Source organism: Schistocerca cancellata, chromosome 12, assembly GCF_023864275.1.
Source record: "Schistocerca cancellata isolate TAMUIC-IGC-003103 chromosome 12, iqSchCanc2.1, whole genome shotgun sequence".
Lineage (NCBI taxonomy): Eukaryota > Metazoa > Arthropoda > Insecta > Orthoptera > Acrididae > Schistocerca > Schistocerca cancellata.
Window position 1 is genome coordinate 116,413,129 of NC_064637.1, and position 25,456 is coordinate 116,438,584.

Below are 25,456 nucleotides of genomic sequence, written 5' to 3' on the forward strand. Positions count from 1 at the left end.
AGTTTCACACAAAACTTGACGGCGTAACATCACTCGATCGTTTGCTGCATATCGCGCCATGACCAGTGACTTTGCAACGTGTCCATTCAACACATGATGCTGCTGAGACTGGTGCGCCACGCGTTTTCAGCCGGACACCCCCACCACCAATCCCCCCCTGGGCGAGTGCACGCTGCGAAGTACAGTCTCATTACTATTTATACAAACCCTGCATGCTATTTTCCAACCCCTGGGCACAATTTTTTGTTTGTGGGACCTATAGCATATTTTGGTTAAAAAAAATTATAGAGTGTTGTAGCAATTTAAAAACTAACTTGTAGCATCTATTGGTCTGAACTCCCTGTTGTACAGTTGTCTAAAATAAAGCATGTTTATTTGTTTGCTGTATGCATTTCACTATTCAGAGCCCAAACTAAATCTTACCATCAAAGTTAGCATCCCTCTAACTTTAGAGAAGACCCTACTGTCCTCTGTTGTATAGTCAAGTCAGTAAAACTACAGTCACGAGTTGTTGCAAAATCAATCAAATTTCTAGTTTTTACCACAAGCACATATATATTACAAAACCTCCATGCTAGAACCCAATATCAGTTGCTGGTTCTCTGTCTAATGGCTACCAGGGGCATCAGAAATTTGATTTCTGATATTCATGTAATTATTGACCAAATTTAACATACCGTCTTAATCTGCTCATTAAGAGGAATAATCCTATGTCATAAGTTTAATGCAGTAATGTAAATGTTGCAGTTAGAAACTGTGTGTTTGTCTTGAGGCAGCATAACAGATGATGTGCAAATACTGAAACTATATTAATCCTGTATTTGAGAATAAGAGCATTTAGCGACTTCCAACAAATGTTACACATGATTTCAAACCTTTACTAAGCCTTTTCTCGCTGACTCCTGTAAAAAAATGATCAAAGGAAAAAAAAGTTTATTGCTTACTACACTTAACCTGTCCATGAAGTCAGATTTCAGCATCAGGCCTGATGTTTTAATTTATTACTTCCTTACTACCAACTCTATTCTCAATACACGCTGCAGATAGCAAGCACCTGAAAGATTAGCTTCTGCTTAAAATGAGGCATAAATTACCCAGACAATGTTCATCCAGTGGATCATAATGACGGCACTTAGTGACTTCCAACATACTTTAAGCATAATTTCAATATTGACAGTGGACTGATGGATTGTCTTTTTTGGAGAGGTCTGTTAATAGTGCTTCCACAACAAATTTTATTGTTGATATGGATTTCATATATTTCTAATGTTATAAGTGGTAATAACATTACAGATATCTGAAACATAGATGCACAAAAAAAATTGAATATTCTCCTTGAATATTTCTTGAAGAACTACTCCATTCATGGTTTTTCCTTTAGATCTGTAGAACACTCATGGATTTTATTACTTCTGGCCATCGTGATTTAGGTTTTCTGCGATTTCCCTAAATCGCTTAAGGCAAATTCCGGGATAGTTCCTTCGAAAGGCCACGGCCAATTTCCATCTCCGTACTTCCCTAATCCGAGCTTGTGCTCCATCTCTAATGACTTCACTGTCGACGGGACATTAAACACTAATCCCCTCAAAATTATGAGACAGAATTGTTGGCCAGTATTTAGCTTCAGTTTGTGAAATTTCAGCAGTGCTGATTGGCACAGACGAAAGTACATAAAGTATCCCAGTTTTTGAAAGAAACAGTTCCATCATCAGGAAAGAGAGAGGATTGCACTAGGGAAGGTTGAAAAGGAAGGGCAGATGCCATGACGAGAGGCACCCACCTGTTGTTTGTAACAGAAATGTTTGGTCCCTGTTGCCAGTGAACATGCGCCACAAAATAATTCTCGAATTTTTTTTTGCAATGCCTAATGTTGTTTGTGTAATTGTTACAGAGTTTTTGATTTATTTTCTTTCTCCTGTCAAGCAGAAACTGAGAACTGATGTTTAACATTCTGCAGTATTTACAGAAGTGACCAGTTAGCTCTTTGCATAGACAGCAGCATTCGCAGTTGTGAACAGAAGAATCTAGTGTCCTCGATGTTATCTCAGTGCATTTAAGCAGCACAGTGTATTGGCATCACTGCTGAAGTAAACTGTCATTCTGTTTCAGGCAAGCTCCTGGTCAATGTCAGTGTCTTGCTCCTCAGTCTCGCCTCGCCGGACGAGTCGAGTCTGGTAAGTGTGACGAATACTGACATTGTAGTAGGTATTTGATAACAGCATTGTGTAAGCTTTGTCATTACAGACGTTTAAAGAGATGTTGTATCTGTACACAGTGACACGAAGGAAACTAGATGTTTAGTGATTCACCATAGAAATAACTATCACACAGTTTGGTAGCTACAGAGGCATACAGTGACAGCTATATAGCCAGCATCTGTGATAATAGTGACCATTCAGTAACTGTTCCTTAGGTTATCAAGCATACAGTTTCTTGTTTATTTTAACCTGGATGTAGAGATATATGCTTGGATGCTAAAAAAGATGTGGTAGTTGTAGTTTTATTTTAAGAAAAAAAGGATACTTATTCATATAGATAAGGATTTATGTACTTATACGTCTAATTTTATGAGGGTGGTGCAGGAAACATACTGTGGCCTTATACTAGCAACCATCCTGGCATTTGTCTGAAGTACACTGCCTGAAAAAAGAAGTGAAGCACCCAGGAGACATGGTCATCTTGTGTAACAGTATTGTGGTGCCATTTTTCGACAAGCTAATGCTTTTCCACCCGTGGTACATGTTGAAACATGTTGTGCATGTTGCATTCGACAGTGAATTATGTTTCCCAGGTTGCAGTTAAAAACACTTTTATTCACAGCACAAGTGTACAGTAAAGTTTGGTTTTGGCTAACAACTGCAAGATCGTCCACGATTGCTTAAGAGTGAACAGGGAACTTGGGATGGCTGCAACCCGAGCCCAAGAACCTTGTACCAGTGAAATAGTTGCTGCGTCAAGTGTGGACAAAGCGTGCAGACCTGTGAAGTGAAAATGGAGGAAATTTACACACTCCAGGGAGTGCAGACAGGAGTGAGCCAACCGTTGGTCCATGGAAGCAGGTCCAATGGCCAAGTGGTGGCATTGTGCAAGGTGTGAAAATGACGAAAGGTGTCAATGGCAGGATGTTGGGGGGCAGGTGGTGGGTGCTGATGAACCTGCAAGCAGCACTCGTCAACAGTAAGAGCAAAGAGGATCATTGCTGCAGTGTGTGTGTGTGTGTGTGTGTGTGTGTGTGTGTGTGTGTGTGTGTGTGTGTGTGTGGTGTGTGTGTGGCCAGGGATGTTGGGGGGTATATCGCTTTAGCATGCATATGATCACAAAAAGACCTATATTGCAAAAAGGTTAGAGAAGGATGTGTGTTACCCAACAGAAAAGGCATGTGGAAAGAGGTCGATCATAACTGTGTCAGCCTGAAGTGGCTGTGCATGTTTTTAGGCAGCATCAGGCTCGGCTGTGGGAGAGCAGCGACAACTTTGTCAGCAGTGCAGCTGGAAGATGACACTGGGAGTGCAGACTGCATGTTTGTCATCAGTGAAAGTGTTGCACTGCCCCATAATGTGAGACTGGCCATGGCTGTACCACGGCATAAATGCAAAAGGCAAGCAGTGGTAATTGCAGCCAGGAATTTGCAGCAGCTGGGCGTCAATGGAGTCGTGCAGCTGTGTGAAGAGGGCTGTCCATGGCTATGGTATCACAGCCAAGCCGGATGTGGGTGCAGTGCTGGGTGTGGCGGGAGGGAATGTAAGCTGGTAGCTCTGTGTGGAGGATGTAGTGTGCCACCCTCACAAGAGAGGCTAGCCTTGTCTGGTTGATGGTATTGACAGCGGCCTTAGACTGTTTGCCGATGACGCTGTAGTCTACAGGAAAGTAGTATCGCACGAAAGTTGTGAACAAATCAGTGAGGATTTGCAGAAAATAAATACGTGGTGTAATGGCTGGCAGTTATCTCTCAAAAGTAGTAAGTGTAATCTACTGCATATAACAAGGCGAAAATCCCCATTAATTTATGAGTACAAAATAAATGATCAGTCTTTGGAAGTGGTAACATCAGTCAAGTATCTGGGTGTGACTATTCAAAATGATCTCAAATGGAATGATCAGATTACACAAGTAATGGGTAAGGTGAACTCTAGATTGCAGTTTATTGGTAGAATCCTGAAGCGATGCAGTCTTTCAGCAAAGGAAATAGCTTACAATACATTAGTTCGCCCAGTCTTAGAGTATTGTTCATCTGTATGGGACCCTTACCAGTTGGGTCTGATTCAAGAGTACAAGAAGGTCCAAAGAAGAGCGGCAAGATTCGTGACTGGTATATTTAGCAATCGCGAGAGCGTTACAAATCTCATAGAAAGTTTGAAGTGGGACACACTTGCAGATAGATGACGCCCTAAACAGAAGGGACTGCTCTCTAAATTCCAAAATCCAATCTTCACTGAGGATATTGAGCATATATTATTACCACCAACTTTCAGATCGTGTAATGATCATCATTCAAAGATAAGGGAAATAACAGCTCGTACTGAGGCATTCAGACAGTCGTTTTTCCCTCGCGCGATCCGCGAGTGTAACAGAGGGGGGGAAATATGACTTTGGCGTGAATTGTAGATGTAGATGGGTTGATGTCTCTGTGGTGAAGATGCGAAGTTGCAGGACAGTGTTGGGTGTGGCTGAAGGGAGGGACTTAGTGACCATGTAGGAGAGAAATGGCTGATGATCCTAGGAGCTGCAGTGTGCGGATTCGAACCTCATCACAAATGGATGTCCTGGTGGTACCAACCTCCGGAGAAGGGTCAACCATCACTACAGTGTATGGAGCAGTGCTGGAGGTGGGCGCTGAGCAGAAGGGTGATGAGACGAGGTGCACTGTGGACAGAAAACAGCCTAGTTGCCAATTTGGAACTGGTCAGGGTCACCATTGAGAGGAGGGTCAGCAATGGCTGCACGAGCATCAGTCACAGCTAGAGGAGGTTGGAGACTGTGTGATAAACATGACCAGGAGTTGGCTCTGCAGCCAGCAGAGACACTGGCACTGCAGCCGAGTTTGGTGCTGAATCAGTGACGACAAATGAGCAGTAATACCAGCTACCGGTGATGAACCATCTCTCTTTATATTTTTTCGCCACAGGCAGGGACTTCCAAGAACAAAAAGGGAAAAGTGAACATAAAGGCATGGTAATCCAAGTCCAAACAATCCACAAAAGTGCAAAAAATTGTACGCACTTCATTGACACTCACATGTAACTGTACCCAACCTGTATAGGAAAACCATAGAAATGGAACGGACACATTTAACCATGCAAGCATCTACTGTAACAAATGAAACAAGGAGCACTATCAGTGGATGTAAACGAGGCAAAATAAATAATAATATAACAAATAGTGAAGAAAGTGATGGGGCAGAAATTGGTCATACACCATGCAAAGGGGAAGGCTATCCAATTGAGCATAAAGATACACGAAATGGTGTTCCTCTACCGAAACAGTTGGTGCTGAAGAAGTCGACTCTCATCTCCACTGTTTAGATGAGAAAGCATAGCAGGAAACATTTTTTTTACCATTTCACCACTGTTGAAACCCATTGTAGATGATACTCACAACAGTGAATGACGTTTCCCAGGCTGCAATTAAGAACACTTTTATTCACACCACAACTTCACAATAAATTTTGGTGCAGGCTAACAACTGGAAGGTCATATGTGATCACATAAGAGTAATAGGAAAGGGATCCGTCACTGTAATACAAATCCTGCTGCGGAGTCTCCTTCTGGAAGGCTCTCAGAGCAACGTCCGTAGTGCTGCACAGTGAGGTTCATTGGGCTGGCAGTGCAGTGGGTACGGTGTGACGTTGCTGTACATGGATGATGTGGCACATAGGCAGTGCTGAGATGAGTGCAGCAAGCTGTGGCGCAGTGCTGTAGTTGCAAGTATCTGTGCTGGTCTAGTTCTGACTGATGGGCTGCAAGCTTCAGCCACCTCTCGGCCCAGAACTGAGTGAGCAATGGAATGCTGCCTACTGGACATTGTGCTCCTCCTTACATATCCGGCTGGCACGAGGATGTCCACAGGAGTTTCACGAGAATCGGTTCGTCGATAGCAGTGCTGCCATTTTGCTGACGGGTGCACTGCTCAGGTGCACAGCCAATGTCACTGGTGGTGCCTCTAACAGTCAGTGTGTTGACAGATTATTTATAAATGTTATTGCGTGCTCAACACGAGATGCCCTAGTAATATTTGCAAATAGTCTTGGAAGACTGCGGACCAAGGCTAGGCAAACCTGTGGTCAAAGACGTTGTGCTGGGAGCATGGTGTAGTCGGTGTATAGCTGGTGTTTAGCAGCACATGTCTCTGCTGCCTATGAAATATCTGTTTGATGTTGAGGTACCCCTGCAGCTAGCAAGAGTCTCAGATCGTTCCCTGATAGAACTTATCTGAGGTCTATCAAATCACTGAAACTGGTAGCTATATAATACACTACTGGCCATTAAAATAGCTACACCATGAAGATGACTTGCTACAGACGTGAAATTTAACCAACAGGAAAAAGATGCAGTGATATGCAAATGATTAGCTTTTCAGAGCATTCACACAAGGTTGGCGCTGGTGGCGACACCTACAATGTGCTGACATGAGGAAAGTTTCCAACCGATTTCTCATACGCAAACAGCAGCTGACCGGCGTTGCCTGGTGAAACATTGTTGTGATGCCTCGTGTAAGGAGGATAAATGCGTACCATCACGTTTCTGACTTTGATAAAGGTTGGATTGTAGCCTACCACCATTGTGGTTTATCGTATCGCAACATTGCTGCTCGCGTTGGTCGAGATCCAATGACTGTTAGCAGAATATGGAATCAGTGGGTTCAGGAGGGTAATACGGAATGCCGTGCTAGATCGCAACGGCCTTGTATCACTAGCAGTCGAGATGACTGGCATCTTTTCCGTATGGCTATAATGGATCGTGCAGCCACGTCTTGATCCCTGAGTCAGCAGATGGGGACGTTTGCAAGACAACAACCATCTGCACGAACAGTTCGATGACATTTGCAGCAGCATGGACTATCAGCTCCCTTGACGCTACATCACAGACAGGAGCGCCTGTGATGGTGTACTCAACGACGAACCTGGGTGCACGCATGGCAAAATATCATTTTTTCGGATGAATCCAGGTTCTATTTACAGCATCATGATGGTCGCATCGTGTTTCGCGACATCGCGGTGAACACACATTGGAAGCGTGTATTCATCATCGCCATAGTGGCGTTTCACCCAGTGTGATGGTATGGGGTGCCATTGGTTACCCATTGATCATCTGCATTTCTTCTTGGTGTAGCAATTTTAATGGCCAGTAGTGTAAATAGCATTGGAAGGCTGGCTGCAGGTGTTCCATTTTATTACATGTCTGACACCAGCAGAATCATCAGCTCCATCCCATTGCCAGTAGAACAGTTGTAGGCCAAATTGCCTTGAGAGAGGATACAAAGGCCTTAGAACATGGCTCCTAATGGAATCAGTACAAGCAATCAGGCCACAGGTAGTACAATGTCATACTGCCAAGTTCTTTGTACATTGGAGTAGATGTCTTTAATATATACAATAATATCACATACTCGCTAAATATATGAAGTTTCATTTTTGTTTCCCCCTCCCCTTCTGGGTGCTTCACTTTTTTTGTCAGGCATTGTAATTTAGGTAAACCACTAAAAACATAAAACAAGATGGCTGAGTGGAGATTAGACCCTCCTTCCTCCCACATACCAGTTTAGTCTGTTTAAAATGGTGCAACCCCATTTTGATTATCCCTATTTGTACAAAAACTGTTTCACAAATAAGTTATTGAATAATGTAAAATACTAGTGGTAGAGTCCGCACAGACGGCGGGGCACACATGGGAAGAGTGAGAGTGGTGGGAGCTATGGGCAGGCATTGTAGAGGAAATGTGGAATGCTGGAGGGGAAATGCTATTCCAAACTGAAGCCAAAGCTTATACTTTTTGTAAATATTAAGTAGAGACCCTTCACAACCACACTTGCATTGTGACCACTTGAAAAGATCTGTCACCTCTGCTTTGGTTAGTATCTAAAAAGAATTTCACCGAAAATCCAGCAACTTACTTTTGTCTGGCATGTTAACAATTTGTAACTTTCAGAGAAGTGTCATGAATTGAGAATTTTGAGTGAAACCTACACATTTCTCTGGTTGCCATGTTACAATGCACGATGGAGTTTACACAGTCTCACCTCAGTAGCATGTTGTGCAGACAATTGTGAGAGGAATTTGAAACAGTGGTTTATTGAGTTTATTAAGTGAGGAAAAGTAAGGTTAGCAGCTTATGAAAATGCAATCCTTGGTACAAAAAAATGTGTAATGTCTTCACTTATGTTATTGCCAAAACCACAGCACTTCTCATTTCAGCAGTTTTCGATGGTCCTTAAAAACTACATTCTTTCATTGAAAAAGTCTGTAGTTGGAATGAAACGATAGATTATGAAGTTTTGCATGATAACAATGTGGTAAAATATTCTCCTCTTTGTGTGCCATCATTCGCCAAAATCTCATTTTGGTGTCTGAAACCGTTTATGAAATATGAGACATGCTGGGGATATTTCACTCTGGCTTTATCACTGTCAAAGCACGAACACAAATTGGCATCCTATGTCAGATCAGTTTTCTCAAGATTGGTGACAATATGTTAGCTAAAAGGTCAATATGTGAGCTAAATTTCATATGCAGCAACATATTATATAATATGCACCAAACGCAAAATCATAGCGACTTCTATTTTCCATTGCAAACTTTTCCAAATTTCATGCAGTATCTTACTTCCCCATAAATATCACAATAACTATGGCCATTAACAAAATGATGGGCACATCATCATGAACTTGACACACAAAGCTTATAAGTAAAACAAAAATGACTTTTTTTTACTGGATAGTTTCTGTAAAATCATTTGAGGAAGATTGCAGGTAATACACCTTAATTTTGTCATTGCTGACTGGCTGAAAGGTGGCAAACACTTGTCGGCCTCCCCTTCGGAACAAACGAATGAATGTGCCCAGCCCTGTGGATGAAAACTCATCACTGCGTATCAGCCGCCAGCTGAGAGACAGCAAACATTTGTCAGCCTCCCCTTCCAAACAAACAAATGAACATGCCCAGCTCTTTGGACGAAAACTGATCACATCAGCTGACTTCAGAATCATTGGGACGATGTGTCTTTTCAATTTTGTGTACCACAACTTTCCACTTGCTTGCCTGAAAAACTGAGTGAGGCATCCCTCTATAACCAGTGAGATGTTCAGCTCAGAAAGATGATGATAATTTTGGAGTATGGTTCTCCAGGATTTGTTGGGAGGGGAAGATGACACACTGCAAAGAAAATGTGTGAAATGATAGATGTTTTATTGTTATTGTTATATACTTGTGTTACTTTTTTTCAGACACTTACACTGTTTTATACAAACTAACTTTCACTGTATAGAATGTATCGCTAGTCAAGCAATTTTTACCTTCTTTTTTAAAATAAGTTTGTTTTTGTAATGTTTTTAATCTCCTAGGGCAATTTGTTGTACAATTTTAGTCTTTTATAGAAAATGCTGTTTTGAGTTTTATGTTTATTCTTTCCTGATTAATGTAGTTTCAGTCTAGATCTCATTTCATTGTCATGGGTAGAGTTATTTGTGCAGTAATTACCAAGATTATTTTTAATTTGTACAGCTGCTTGATAAATCTACTCACATGATGTAATTAATATCCACCAGTGTTTTGAATGGTTCTTTAGAATGAGCCTGATTACTATTTTTGTCTATTATTTTTATAAATGTGTTGTTGTTGTGATCTTCAGTCCAGAGACTGGTTTGATGCAGCTCTCCATGCTGCTCTATCCTGTGAAAGCTTCTTCATCTCCCAGTACCTATTGCAACCTACATCCTCCTGAATCTGCTTAGTGTATTCATCTCTTGGTCTCCCTCTACGATTTTTACCCTCCACACTGCCCTCCAATACTAAATTGGTGATCCCTTGATGCCTCAGAACATGTCCTACCAACCGATCCCTTCTTCTAGTCAAGTTGTGCCACAAACTCCTCTTCTCCACAATTCTATTCAATACCTCTTCATTAGTTTTGTGATCTACCCATCTACTCTTCAGCATTCTTCTGTAGCACCACATTTCGAAAGCTTCTATTCTCTTCTTGTCCATGTTTCACTTCCATACATAGCTACACTCCATACAAATACTTTCAGAAACGACTTCCTGACACTTAAATCTATATTCGATATTAACAAATTTCTCTTCTTCAGAAACGCTTTTGTTATAATGTCAAGTTGAACACTTATATTTCGAAAGACGACACAATACATGTAAGTCACAGAGCGAGTAGATCACGTAAGGCATGTGTACACGGCAACGGTCAAATCTGCACTAAGTCCAAATCTAGTGGACGCTGGCCAGCTGGCCGCTTAGGTGGCGCAGCTGCTGCACGGCTGGCAGACAGCGCCGCATGTAGAGGACATGCGTAATTGCGCAGCGGCACTTGGAATGATCGGCGCGTCACAACACTTTGCACCCCTTTGAAATTTTTGCACTGGTCCTGATGGAGGTGTCCTGTAGATGGCTAATGTCCATAGGCATTGTTTGACTGGAGACTTCCCGTACGGACAGAAGTGTCCCCGGTGATAACGGGTTGAGTTGAGAGGAGACGTAGGGGTCGAATCTGCTGGGGCCCCGTGCACCAGTCTGCCTGTCACGGCAAGTCCGGTTGATATAACAGGAGACATGGGCAATGTGTTGGCGTCTGTAGGAGAAGGAGGCAAGTAGAGTTGCTCTGACAGATGATGGTCATCTGGTTCCTGCATGGGCACGTCTCCTGGTGGCTTCCGTTCTTGTGCTGGTACCGAGATGATGGTGAGAGGGCTGCTTTGTGAGTAATGAGAGATGCCAAGATCCCGAGTGTCAGGTGGAGCCGAAGGTGGTGTGGCGGCATCCGGAACAGCCGTTGCCTGCACCCGAGGCCGAAGCTGGTCCGAATGACACACTGCAACACCCGTGTCCGCTTGGATTTCATACAGGCGTCGGCCACGGTGTCGTAAGATGCAGCCTGGACTCCATTTTGGCCGCCTTCTATATCCCGTACCCATACAAGGTCACCGGCGGCTAACTGGCCAAGTGAAGACACCCACGGCCGTGAGGTGGAAGGCCGCGGAAGATGAAGTAGCGTGCGGGGCTGTTGGCCATGTAAGAGCTCAGCTGGGCTGTGGTCGCCCATGGGGGTGAAATGGTAAGAAGCCAGAAATTGGAAAAGCCCATCATCAGCAGCAGAAGAAGTCAGGAGTTTCCTCATCTGAGCCTTAAATGTGTGGAACAGTCGTTCAGCCTCTTCGTTAGATTGCGGGTGGAATGGAGGGGCCATGACATGCGTGACGCTGTGACGAGCACAAAAATCCTCAAATTCGGAAGAGGCAAATTGCGGGTGAGAGCACTTGTGGTTGCAGCGGTGGTAGGCGATGTCAACGGACAATGAAAGGAAAGTTAGAGTAGGCGTCAATTACGAGGAGCCAATAAGTACCTACAAAAGGTCCCATGAAGTCAGCATGAATGTTCTCCCAGGGCACCCCAGGCAAAGGCCGTGGTGACAAAGATGACTTCGGTGTGGTGGCCTGTGACGCACAAGGGCCAAAGGCAGTGACCATGTGTGCGATTTCAGAGTCGGTGCCAGGCCAGTACACACGACGGCACGCCAGAGATTTTGTGCGGGTCACCCCAGTGCCCTTGGTGAAGGGGGGGCAAGACCAAAGCACGCAAAGACGCAGGTACCACAACACGCGGCGGCGCATTGTCAATGGAAAGGAGGATAACACCATCCCTAGCCCTGAGACGGTAGCGCAAAGCGTAGTAGTTCCGCAACGGATCAGAAGTCTTAGTGGACAGACGATCTGGCCAACCCTTCTGAATACAGCGTAAAACCCGGGAGAGGGTAGGGTCAGAACCCGTAGCAGCCGCCAGCCTGTCCCCTGTGATGGGGAATCCGTCCACAACCAGCTGCTTGGCAACATCCAGATGGAAACACAAAAGTTCATCCTTATCGAATGCCAGGGAAACACAGAAGTTTGTCCCTATTGAATGCCAGATCAGGACCCATGGGAAGGCGAGACAGTGCATCAGCATTCGCATGTTGAGCCGTCAGCCGGAAATGAATCTCATAATTGAAACGAGACAAGTAAAGAGCCCAATGCTGGAGGTGGTGTGCAGCCTTGTCTGGAAGTGACATTGGTGTATGAAACAAGGAAACAGGTGGTTTGTGGTCCAGAACAAGTTGAAATTTGGATCCATAAACCACCAAACTTATGAAGAGCGTAAATAATGGCCAAAGCTTCTTTTTCAATTTGAGAATATTTTCGTTGGGCATCCGCGAGCGTTTTGGAGGCGTAAGCAATGGCTTGTTCAGAACCGTCAGAAAAACGATGCACAAGGACTGCACCAACCCCATATTGAGAGGCGTCTGTGGCAAGAACAAGATGTTGGCCTGGTTGATAAGTAGCCAGGCACATGGCCTCTTTCAGCATAGTCTTCAATTTCTGCGAAGCCACATCGCATGACGCGGACCAGTGAAGAGGCACGTTTTTATGCAACAGGCGATGCAATGGCTGAGCCACCGAAGCCGCAGACAGTAAAAACCTGTGATAGTGTGCTATTTTCCCCAAGAAGGCCTGTAGTTCCTTAACAGATGTAGAGCGAGGAAGGGCATTGATCACGGCGACAGTTTGCTGAAGCGGACGAATACCATCCCAGGGGAGTTGGAACCCCAAGTACATGATAGATGCCTGAAAAAATTGTGATTTCTGAAGATTACACTTAAGACCAGCAGTCTGTAAGACATGAAAAAGTGTGCGGAGATTCTGAAGATGTTCTTCAGTGGTGGAGCCAGTGACAACAATGTCGTCCATGTAATTGGTACACGCAGGGACAGGGTGCAATAATTGTTCCAAGAATTGCTGAAAGAAAGCAGGGGCACTAGCAACCCCGAATGGCAATCTTTGGTATTGATAGAGGCCGAAAGGCGTGTTAAGGACCAGAAACTGCCGGGAAGCAGTGTTGAGAGGAAGTTGATGATAAGCTTCTGACAGGTCAATTTTAGAAAAATACTGGCATCCAGCAAGTTTAGTGAACAGTTCTTCACGTCAGGGCATAGGGTAAGTGTCGATGAGGCATTGAGCATTTACAGTGGCTTTGAAATCGCCACAGAGACGAATATCACCATTTGGCTTAGCAACGACAATGACAGGAGTAGACCACTCACTTGAAGTGACAGGAAGCAAGACCCCAGAAGCAGTGAGACGATCCAGCTCCCATTTTACCCGATCACGAAGGGCCACAAGAATGGGCTGAGCCCAGAAAAACTTAGGCTGAGCAGTGGGTTTGAGCGTGATATGAGCTTCAAAATCGTTTGCATGGCCTAACCCAGGAGAAAAAAGGGATGAAAATGTCATCGACAAGGAATCCAATTGAACATAAGGAATGGCATCAGAGACAATACTGACAGAGTCATCTATGGAGAACCCAAAAACACGAAAGGCATCGAAACTAAAAAGATTTTCCGTGTTACTATGGTCGACCACAAATATGGGAACAGTGCGAACGACGGATTTGTAAGATACCTCAGCATCAAATTGTCCCAAAAGAGAAATCTTCTGTTTATTGTATGTCCGTAATTGCCTAGTGACAGGTGATAGGGTTGGAGAACCCAACTGAAGATACGTCTGAGAATTGATGATAGTGGCAGCAGAACCAGTATCAACGTGCAAGTGAACATCTCGACCAAGTATTTGGACCATGAGGAATAGCTTCCCTGAAAGGGAAGAAGTACAATTGACAGACAACACAGAATCAGAATCAGCGTCATGTTCATGAACATCATGTATGTGGTCAGATTTGCAAATGGATGACACATGATCCTTCTTTTTGCAGTCGTGACACACAGCCCAACATTGGGGACAATCCTCCCATGAATGTTTCATAAAACACCGCGGACATGAAGGAAGTTGCCAGGGGTTTTGCTGCAGTTTCTTAGAGGTTTGTTTACGGTTAGGCCGAGGCTGCGCTCGGGAGCATACTGCGGCCACGTCGGCCAGCGGGGACATGCCACACGCTTCGTAAACAGCGCACAGAAGTTGTATTTCCCCGATGTCACCCCATGCCTCTATTTGTGCTCCAGTGGCGCGAGAAATTTCAAAAGACTGTGCGATGGATAGGACTTCATCGAGAGTCGGATTTGCCAACTGAAGGGCACGTTGCCTCACTTCTTTGTCGGGTGCCGATCGGATAATAGTATCCCGTATCATGGAATTGGCATAGGATTCTTTGTGAATGTCAGTAACAAATTGACAATTTCTACAGAGGCCGTGAAGTTCAGCAGTCCAATCGCGATAGGATTGATTGGGTTGTTTTTGACAACAATGCAAGGCAACACGAGAGGCTACCACATGCGTTTGCTTAAGCAAATATATGGACAGAAGTGAGCACATTTCAGCAAAGGACAAAGATGCAGGATCTTTCAAAGGAGCCAATTGAGACAACAATCGATACATTTGAGGTGAAAGCCATGAAAGGAACAGAGCCTTACATGTTTGTTCATCCGTGACATGAAATGCCAAAAAGTGCTGTCGAAGACATTTTTTGTAATCAGACCAGTCTTCTGCCGCCTCGTCATAAGGAGGAAAAGGAGGTATAGAAAATGACGAGAAACGCCCACAATGGATGCCGCAACGAAATCGCGAATCGCTAACGTGAGAAGCATTTGCTGTTCAATGAGACCTTGCAATAGTTGCTCGAAAGTAGCCAAGGAAACTTGTGGGTCAATGATGAAAAGGAAAAATCCCATCCTCATCGCCAATTGTTATAATGTCAAGTTGAACACTTATATTTCAAAAGACGACACAATACATGTAAGTCACAGAGCTAGTAGACCACGTAAGGCATGTGTACACGGTAACGGTCAAATCTGCACTAAGTCCAAGTCCAGTAGCCGGCTGGCCACTTAGGTGGCACGGCTGCTGCATGGCTGGCAGACAGAGCCGCATGTAGAGGACGCACCTAATTGCGCAGCGGCACTTTGAATAATCGGTGCGTCACAACAGCTTTCCTTGCCATTGCCAGTCTACATTTTATATCCCCTCTACTTTGACCATAGTCAGTTATTTTGCTCCCCAGGTAGCAAAACTCCTTTACTACTTTAATTTTCTCATTTCCTAATCTAATTCCCTCAGCATCACCCGACTTAATTCGACTACATTCCATTATCCTCATTTTGCTTTTGTTGATGTTTATCTTATATCCTCCTTTCAAGACACTGTCCATTCCGTTCAGCTGCTCTCCCAAGTCCTTTGCTGTCTCTGACAGAATTACAATGTCATCGGTGAACCTCAAAGATTTATTTCATCTCCGTAGATTTTAATACCTACTCCAAATTTTTCTTTTGTTTGCTTTACTGTTTGCTCAATATACAGATTGTATAACATTGGGGAGAGGCTACAACCCTGTCTCACTCCCTTCCCAACCACTGCTTCCCTTTCATGCCCAACTCTTATAACTGCCATCTGGTTTCTGTACAAATTGTAAATAGCCTTTCGCTCCATGTATTTTACCCCTGCCACCTTCATAATTTGAAAGAGAGTATTCGAGTCAACATTGACAAAAGCTTTCTCTAAGTCTACAAATACTAGAAACGTAGGTTTGCCTTTCCTTAATCTATTTTCTAAGATATGTCATAGGGTCAGTATTGCCTCACATGTTCCAATATTTCTACAGAATCCAAACCGATCTTCCCTGAGGGCGGCTTCTACCAGTTTTTCCATTCATCTGTAAAGAATTCGCGTTAGTATTTTGCAGCCGTGACTTATTAAACTGATAGTTTGGTAATTTTGACATCTGTCAACACCTGTCTGTCAACACCTGCTTTCTTTGGGATTGGAATTATTATATTCTTCTTGAAGTCTGAGGGTATTTCGCCTGTTTCATACATCTTGCTCACCAGATGGTAGAGTTATGTCACGACTGTCTCTCCCAAGGCTGTCAGTAGTTATAATGGAATGTTGTTTACTCCCGGGGCCTTGTTTCGACTTAGGTCTTTTAGTGCTCTGTCAAACTCTTCATGAAGTATCATATCTCCCATTTCATCTTCATCTACATCCTCTTCCATTTCCATAATATTGTCCTTAAGTACATCGCCCTTGTATAGACCCTCTATATACTCCTCCCACCTTTCTGCTTTCCCTTCTTTGCTTAGAACTGGGTGTCCATCTGAGCTCTTGATATTCATACAAGTAGTTCTCTTTTCTCCAAAGGCCTCTTTAATTTTCCTGTAGGCAGTATCTATCTTACCCCTAGTGAAATAAGCCCCTACATCCTTACATTTGTCCTCTAGCCATGCCTGCTTAGCCATTTTGCACTTCCTGTCGATCTCATTTTTGAGACGTTTATATTCCTTTTTGCCTGCTTGATTTACTGCATTTTTATATTTTCTCCTTTCATCAATTAAATTCAATATTTCTTCTGTTACCCAAGGATTTCTACTGGCCCTTGTCTTTTTACCTACTTGATCCTCTGCTGCCTTCACTACTTCATCCCTCAAAGTTACCCATTCTTCTTCTACTGTATTTCTTCCTTCCATTCCTGTCAACTGTTCCCTTATGCTCTCCCTGAAACTCTGTATGAACTCTGGTTTAGTCAATTTATCCAGGTCTCATCTCCTTAAATTCCCACCTTTTTGCAATTTCTTCAGTTTTAATCTACAGTTCATAACCAATAGATTGTGGTCAGAGTTCACATCTGCCCCTGGAAATGTCTTACAATTTAAAACCTGGTTCCTAAATCTCTGTCTAGTATCTCGAGGCTCCTTCCATGTATACAACCTTCTTTCATGATTCTTGAACCAAGTGTTAGCTATGATTAAGTTATGCTCTGTGCAAAATTCTACCAGGCAGCTTCCTCTTTCATTTCTTAACACCAATCCATATTCACCTACTATGTTTCCTTCTTTTCCTTTTCCTACTATCGAATTCCAGTCACCCATGACTATTAAATTTTCATCTCCCTTCACTATCTGGATAATTTCTTTTATCCCATCATATATTTCATCAATTTCTTCTTCGTCTGCAGAGCTAGTTGGCATATAAACTTGTACTACTGTAGTAGGCGTGAGCTCTGTGTCTATCTTGGCTACAATAATGCGTTCACTATGCTATTTGTAGTAGCTTACCTGAAGTCCTATTTTTTTTTCATTATTAAACCTACTCCTGCATTACCCCTATTTGATTTTGTATTTATAACCCGGTATTCACCTGACCAAAAGTCTTGTTCCTCCTGTCACCGAACTTCACTAATTCCCACTATATCTAACTTTAACCTATCCATTTCCCTTTATAAATTTTCTAACCTACCTGCCCGATTAAGGGATCTGACTTCCCATGCTCCAATCCGTAGAATGCCAGTTTTCTTTCTCTTGATAACGACGTCCACTGGAGTAGTCCCCACCCGGAGATCCGAATGGGGGACTATTTTACCTCCGGAATATTTTACCCAAGAGGACGCCATCATCATTTAACCTATAGTAAAGCTGCACCCCTTCAGAAAAAATTACGGCTGTAGTTTCCCCTTGCTTTCAGCCTTATTTTTATAAATAAGACACAATATTTATAGATGCAAGCAAGTATTTTGAAAACAACACTGTATCCACATAGGTATTAAGCTAACAATAGTAGACAGGCAGCAGTTCCACAGGGTGTAGTGTGGATAAGTGCAGATATTTTTATTGCCAATTAATAACAATGTTTTGGACAACATTAATCAGTGTTTACTTCATTTGCAGATTAGTAATTATTGCTATTAGGTGTAGTGTGTTTTTAGGTTGATTAGCACCTCCAAGTACATGTGGCAAGAGCAAGCCATTAGTGCTTATTTTGTTCCACTGGGCAGCAGGGCAGATGTTGAAGTGTGGGTGTAGGAACATAGAATGGGTAGCCCATACTGACACCGCTTGGTAGTGCAATTATAACTGTGCAGAAAATATCAGATGGTGAATTATGTGACACGTTTTTGGGAAGACTGTTTGACATAGGAAAACAGTGTTACGTTTGGGATCACTCAATGTACATCAGTGTTTCACTTGAGTTGAACTGTCACAAGCACATGAAAATGAAACTGCATAATTTCAAAATCAGTCATGGGTTTAAATATCCTCAAAACAACTGAATGGATTTTCCAATTACAGTATAGTAAAGCTGCAGTTGGTTGTAAAGTAGGCATAATGCAAAGTAACATGGCTGTTTAATTATTTCACAGGCAATTTGATCCAGAAAGGGTACTTGTGGATTAACGGATATCGAAGGTAGATTTCACTTATTAATTTGTTCCTAATGGAGAAATGAGAAGGGGTACTGATGAGCAAAATTGGTTTCTTCAATGTGATGAAATACACAGGTTTATTCATTACAAAAAAGACATGAATTATTGGCCAGACAGAGAGAGAGATGGGCGGAGGGGCGGGGGGGAATAGGGATAGGGATAGGGAGCAGAGCCATCCACATATCAGCTGCTGGTTTGCTCTACTGCTAGTAAAGGACTGTGAGATGTATTCACTGCTTTTAGTCATGTCTAATGGATATTGTTTTTATTAGGTTGTCTGTAATACTTAGAATGGGTCAGAGATACTTTATCGTACTGTGAGATGCATAATCTTCAAGTGGCATAAAGATAGATTCTATTCTTTAGAGCTGCAGCTTGTGTATGCACTTTTGTTCCACATATTTCACAAAGTCTATCTAGATTTTTCAAGAAAATCAAATTTTCGAATTTACATATTTACTTAACTAACTTGTTATTCTGGCAAATGTAAATATTTTCAGAAACAGAAAAAGTAGAGCTGCAAGACAATGTCATTGGAGTTTCAAAAGGATTATATTTATTGATTCAAACTTTCTGAAAAACAACAATTTTGAATATGTATAACTTATGAAATACAATTTTCAGAAAAGATAAGATGTTCATCAGAAAGAAGAGAACATGAGTTTTTATGTAAAATATGTTAATCATAAAACAAATAAGTATTAGTGGAGTCCAATTTTAAAGTGCTCATATTTAAATGAGAACAATCAATTATTGATAAAATTATTTAATTGAATATAATAGAGAGAAGCATTCCACGTGGGAAAAATATATCTAAAAACAAAGATTCTGTAACTTACCAAACAAAAGCGTTGGTACGTTGATAGAGACAAAAAACACACAAACACACACACAATTTCAAGCTTTCACAACCCACGGTTGCTTCATCAGGAAAGAGGAAAGGAGAGGGAAAGACGAAAGGATGTGGGTTTTAAGGGAGAGGGTAAGGAGTCATTTCAATCCCGGGAGCGGAAAGACTTACCTTGGGGGGGAAAAGGGACAGGTACATGTGCGGGTGGATATGTGTGTGTGTGTGTGTGTGTGTGTGTGTGTGTGTGTGTGTGTGCAAGTGTATACCTGTCCCTTTCTCCCCCCAAGGTAGGTCTTTCCGCTCCCGGGATTGGAATGACTTCTTACCCTCTCCCTTAAAACCCACATCCTTTCGTCTTTCCCTCTCCTTCCCTCTTTCCTGATGAAGCAACCGTGGGTTGCGAAAGATTGAAATTTGTGTGTGTGTTTGTGTGTTTTTTGTCTCTATCAACGTACCAATGCTTTCGTTTGGTAAGTTACAGAATCTTTGTTTTTAGATATAAATTATTTAATTGTATGAATATAATAGAGGGAAACATTCCACGTGGGAAAAATATATCTACAAACAAAGATGATGAGACTTACCAAACAAAAGGGCTGGCAGGTCGATAGACACACAAACATACACACAAAATTCTAGCTTTCGCAACCAACGGCTGCTTTGTCAGGAAAGAGGGAAGGAGAGGGAAAGACGACGTCTTTCCCTCTCCTTCCCTCTTTCCTGATGAAGCAGCCGTTGGTTGCGAAAGCTAGAATTTTGTGTGTATGTTTGTGTCTGTTTGTGTGTCTATCGACCTGCCAGCCCTTTTGTTTGGTAAGTCTCATCATCTTTGTTTTTAGATAAATTATTTAATTGGATAGATAAAAAATCTACTCACCAAGCAGCAGCAGAGCACACACATAAAAGACTGCTGTGTTTGGCAAGCTTTTGGAGCCAGTGGCTGCATCTTCAGAAGGGTTGAAGGGGAAGGAACAAAAGGACTGGAGAGGTCTAGGAAAATGCGTATATTTTGAGAAACTTACCATCTGCCTGAAGAAGGAGCCACTAGCTCCTAAAGCTTGTCAATCACAACAGTCTTTATGTGTGAGGTCTGCCACTGTTTGGTGAGTAGATTTTTTACCTATCAGTTGTTTAAATGAGTTGTACATTTTGAATATTTAATTACATAAACTGTTTCTGCACAAACTACTTATACTGATATTAGTAGCAATATGAAAATTGTGTATTGAATAATAGGGTTCACAAAGACACAGCTGGGAAAAGAATTTGGAGATTTCATGTACACACACAGTATATGTATTACATCTGAAAAAGACACCAGGAAATAAAAAAAATAATTGTATTTATATTAGGAGTGGTATTATTGCAACTGAAAGTATTCTACCTTGCTGCATTTAAAATTAAATTTTGTTCTTGTTGTTTTGACACGACATGAGAGAAGCGTAACACTGATTTGTAGAATAATTAAGTTTTTTTTTAAAAAAGTTGTGTTTTAAATGTTCTGCTCAAATAAAATTATCATTATAACTTGACTACAGCTTTTTTAAAAAAAAAATCAAGTGATCAGCTAACCAGGTTATTCCAATTTTTTATTTTAATTGTTATGAATTTATTACTCTTAACTTTTCAGCAGATATTGTATAATGACGACTACTTTTTTTATCATACTTGGTTACATGGGGTAGTCTGCTGATGTGGATGATAAACAGACACTCAAATTGAAAAAAATAGTTTATATTCTATATCTACTGATTCAAAAGTTACAAGCCATTTGATCTCATATTATCTCACTACAGGCATTGGTAATTGTATTGTTGAGCATGTGTGCCTTAAATCTGTAAATAATAATAATAATAATAACAAGAGTTACAACTACTGGTTTATATAGGCGCACTCCCTACACTAAATATACACACTAGGCAGAGATCAGAACCAACCCACACACAGAAGAAACCCACAAAACCAGCATGGCAACACAGGCTACAGATCAGAATAGAAAAACTGAGAAAAGACATCGGACAGCTAACATAATTTATAAGAAATGAAATGTCAGAAAAAAAACGAAAAAGGTTGGGTAAAATCTCAAAACAAGAAGCGATAGAGCAATTAGATGAAAAGAAGCAGAAATTACAAGCATTGGCCAAATGACTTAGAAGATACAAAAAAAGTGAAAATAGAAGGAAACGAAACCAAACATTCAACACAGACCAAAAGAAATTTTACCAGACAATAGATAACACACACATTAAAATAGACAATCCACCAAACATAACAGACATGGAACACTTCTGGAGCAACATATGGTCAAACCCGGTACAACATAACAGGCATGCGCGGTGGATACAAGCAGAAACAGACACATACAAGATGATACCACAAATGCCTGAATTGATAATTTTGCAACATGAAGTCACCCAAGCAATTAATTCTACTCACAATTGGAAAGCCCCTGGAAAAGATAAAATAGCAAATTTCTGGCTAAAGAAGTTCACCTCAACACATTCACATCTAACTAAATTATTTAACAGTTACATTGCAGACCCATACACATTCCCTGATACACTTACACATGGAATAACTTAACTGAAACCTAAAGATCAAGCAGACACAGCAAACCCAGCTAAATATCACCCCATAACATGCCTACCAACAATATACAAAATATTAACTTCAGTCATTACACAGAAATTAATGACACATACAACACAGAACAAAATTATAAATGAAAAGCAAAAAGGCTGTTGCAAAGGAGCACGAGGATGTAAAGAGCAACTGATAATAGGTGCAGAGGTGTCATATCAAGCTAAAACTAAACAAAGGTTGCTACACTATGCATACATTGATTACCTAAAAGCTTTTGATAGTGTACCCCACTCATGGTTACAACAAATATTGGAAATATACAAAGTAGATCCTAAATTGATACAGTTCCTAAACATAGTAATGAAAAATTGGAAAACCACACTTAATATCCAAACAAATTCAAATAATATCACATCACAGCCAATACAGATTAAGCATGGAATATACCAAGGAGACTCATTAAGTCCTTTCTGGTTCTGCCTTGCTCTGAACCCACTATCCAACATGCTAAATAATACAAATTATGGATACAATATTAATGGAACATACCAACACAAAATCACACATTTTCTATACATGGATGATCTAAAACTACTGGCAGCAACAAATCAACAACTCAACCAATTACTAAAGATAACAGACGTATTCAGCAATAATATAAATATGGCTTTTGGAACAGACAAATGTAAGAAAAATAGCATACTCAAGGGAAAACACACTAAACAAGAAGATTACATATTGGATAACCACAGCGACTGCATAGAAGCGATGGAAAAAACAGATGCCTATAAATATCTAGGATACAGACAAAAAATGGGAATAGATAATACAAATATTAAAGAAGAACTAAAAGAAAAATATAGACAAAGACTAACAAAAATACTGAAAACAGAATTGACAGCAAGAAACAAGACAAAAGCTATAAATACTTATGCTATACCAATATTGACCTACTCATTTGGAGTAGTGAAATGGAGTAACACAGACCTAGAAGCCCTCAATACACTTACATGATCACAATGCCATAAATATAGAATACATCACATACATTCAGCAACAGAAAGCTTCACATTAAGCAGAAAGGAAGGAGGAAAGGGATTTATTGACATAAAAAACCTACATTATGGACAGGTAGACAATTTAAGAAAATTCTTTCTAGAATGAGCAGAAACTAGCAAAATACATAAAGCAATCACTCATATAAATACATCAGCTACACCACTGCAATTTCATAACCACTTCTACAACCCTTTAGATCACATAACATCAACAGATACGAAGAAAGTAAATTGGAAAAAGAAAACACTACATGGCAAGCACCCATATCATCTAACACAGCCACACATCGATCAAGCTGCATCCAACACATGGCTAAGAAAAGGCAATATATACAGTGAGATGGAAGGATTCATGATTGCAATACAGGATCAAACAATAAACACCAGATATTACAGCAAGCATATTATTAAAGATCCCAATACCACAACAGATAAATGCAGACTTTGAAAACAACAAATAGAAACAGTAATCACATCACAAGTGGATGTACAATACTAGCAAATACAGAATACCCCAGAAGACATGACAATGTAGCAAAAATAATACATCAACAGCTTGCCTTACAACATAAACTTATTAAACAACATGTTCCTACATACAAGTATGCACCACAAAATGTACTGATGGATACAGATTATACTGGAACAGAACCATTATAACAGATAAAACAACACCACATAACAAACCTGACATCATACTCACCAGTAAAAAGAAGAAATTAACACAACTAATTGAAATATCCATACCCAATACAACAAATATACAAAAGAAAACAGGAGAAAAAATTGAAAAATACATCCAACTGGCTGAGGAAGTCAAGGACATGTGGCATCAGGATAAAGTTGACAAAATACCAATTATACTATTAACTACAGGAGTCATACCACACAATATCCACCAGTACATCAACGCAATACAGCTACATCCAAACTACAGAAATCTGTAATTATTGATACATGTTCAATTACCCGAAAGTTCCTAAATGCAATGTAACATATACTGTACAGTTAAAAGGAAGTCACGCTTGATCAAGGTCCGCGTCACTTTCCATTTTTAACCAGACCTAAGGTCTGAGAAAGGAAAGAAGACAATAATAATAATAATCCAGTCGCTAGGTAGTAAAAACTGGAGGACAAAATTTTCTTGCCATGTCATTGTGTGTCACACTTTTTTTTTGTACTCTGAACAGCCACTCTTTCCAAACTGAGCTTCTCATGTGGGAGATGAAGGGAATCATAGCCCTAAACACTAGCACTCCAGAATCATTTGTAATTATGTATCAGTTTTAATTTGTATCTTTATTTGGCTACAGTAGTATCTGTGTTAGCCACATTTCATTAGGGAATACACGACAGTGCAGCATTACAAATTTTGTGTTTCTAACTGATGTCATGCTGTTGCGTTACAGAAATATGAGGTGGAGTTCCTGTTGGAGCAGCAGTGGTATGACCCACGCCTGCGCTACTCCAACCACAGCAACTTTGAATTCCTCAACGCCATCCACCACAATGAGGAAGTCTGGTTGCCTGACACGTATTTCATAATGCACGGCGACTTCAAAGACCCCCTCATTCCCGTCCACTTTGCTCTCCGCATCTACCGCAATGGCACTGTCGTCTATCTTATGAGGTGGGTACACGGATATACTGAACTTACTCTTGCGCTGTGCACTGTGTGTTACAGTAGAAGTAGCTTACACTGATAATGTAAATAAGTTATCTGTTCTCATTAGGAAGTGTGTTGTTTTTATCTTCACATTAGACATGGAAGTTTGTAGAGATATTGTGTTGCAGACTTCTTAACAAATCTGCCAATGCCCTAACATTGGTGACAATGTTATCGCTGATACAGCAACTTGAAAATGAAGTTTAATCCTTTAACAGTCAGTTAACTTTATCTTAACATTTTCCTGTCTTCAGGCATGTTCTATATCTTATTGCGGAGAATATGACTGCCGAGTATGGACCAGTTTAAGTAACTTGCATGCAATGGCTTCCTTACAAACTTCACTGCTTTGTGTCAGAGGATGCAGCATTGCTGTTTACTCCTCAGATTTGGTTGGTGTACTGCACTGAAAATTGTTAAAGAAGAGGAGAGAATATTAGACAAATGGATCAGAGCCATGTTAAGAAGATAATTGAAACCTTGCTTTGTGTGTGCGTGTGTGTGTGTGTGTGTGAGAGAGAGAGAGAGAAAATCAGCACTTATAATTACTGCCCCTCCTCCCCCTCCCATCCGGCAACATTTGGTTACATTAATTATTCTTTCCTTCTTTTTTTCCCTTGTATGCAGTTTTTTTTTATGTGTATATTCTTTGCCAGTCCCTGCTGGCTGCTCAAGTTTTATTTGTTGCTATCATCTCATTTTTATTATGTCAGTTGAAGGTGGAGGGGGGAGAAAGAAAAGGAAAGGGAAGGAGCTAACGATATAAACTGCATCGAGACTTTATGCAGAATCAGCAGTGATGAGAGAAAGTATGTGTTGGATCAGGACTCAAACACTGAGTCTCCTGCTTACTAAGCTGTTTTGTTAACCAGTGCACCATTCGGACACAGTGTTTATTGTAA

At 41.2% G+C, this 25,456-nt stretch overlaps 1 protein-coding gene across 1 annotated transcript in view; it reads left to right on the plus strand.

Annotated features, from left to right (window-relative positions):
* The window catches only part of LOC126109589 (glutamate-gated chloride channel), a 519,836-nt gene that overhangs the window by 332,826 nt on the left and 161,554 nt on the right, over positions 1 to 25,456 (plus strand). Inside the window, exons 4-5 of the mRNA XM_049914624.1 lie at positions 2,110 to 2,174; positions 24,298 to 24,518. Of these exons, the coding sequence (XP_049770581.1) occupies positions 2,110 to 2,174; positions 24,298 to 24,518 (286 nt within the window). The remainder of the gene's footprint in view (positions 1 to 2,109; positions 2,175 to 24,297; positions 24,519 to 25,456) is intronic.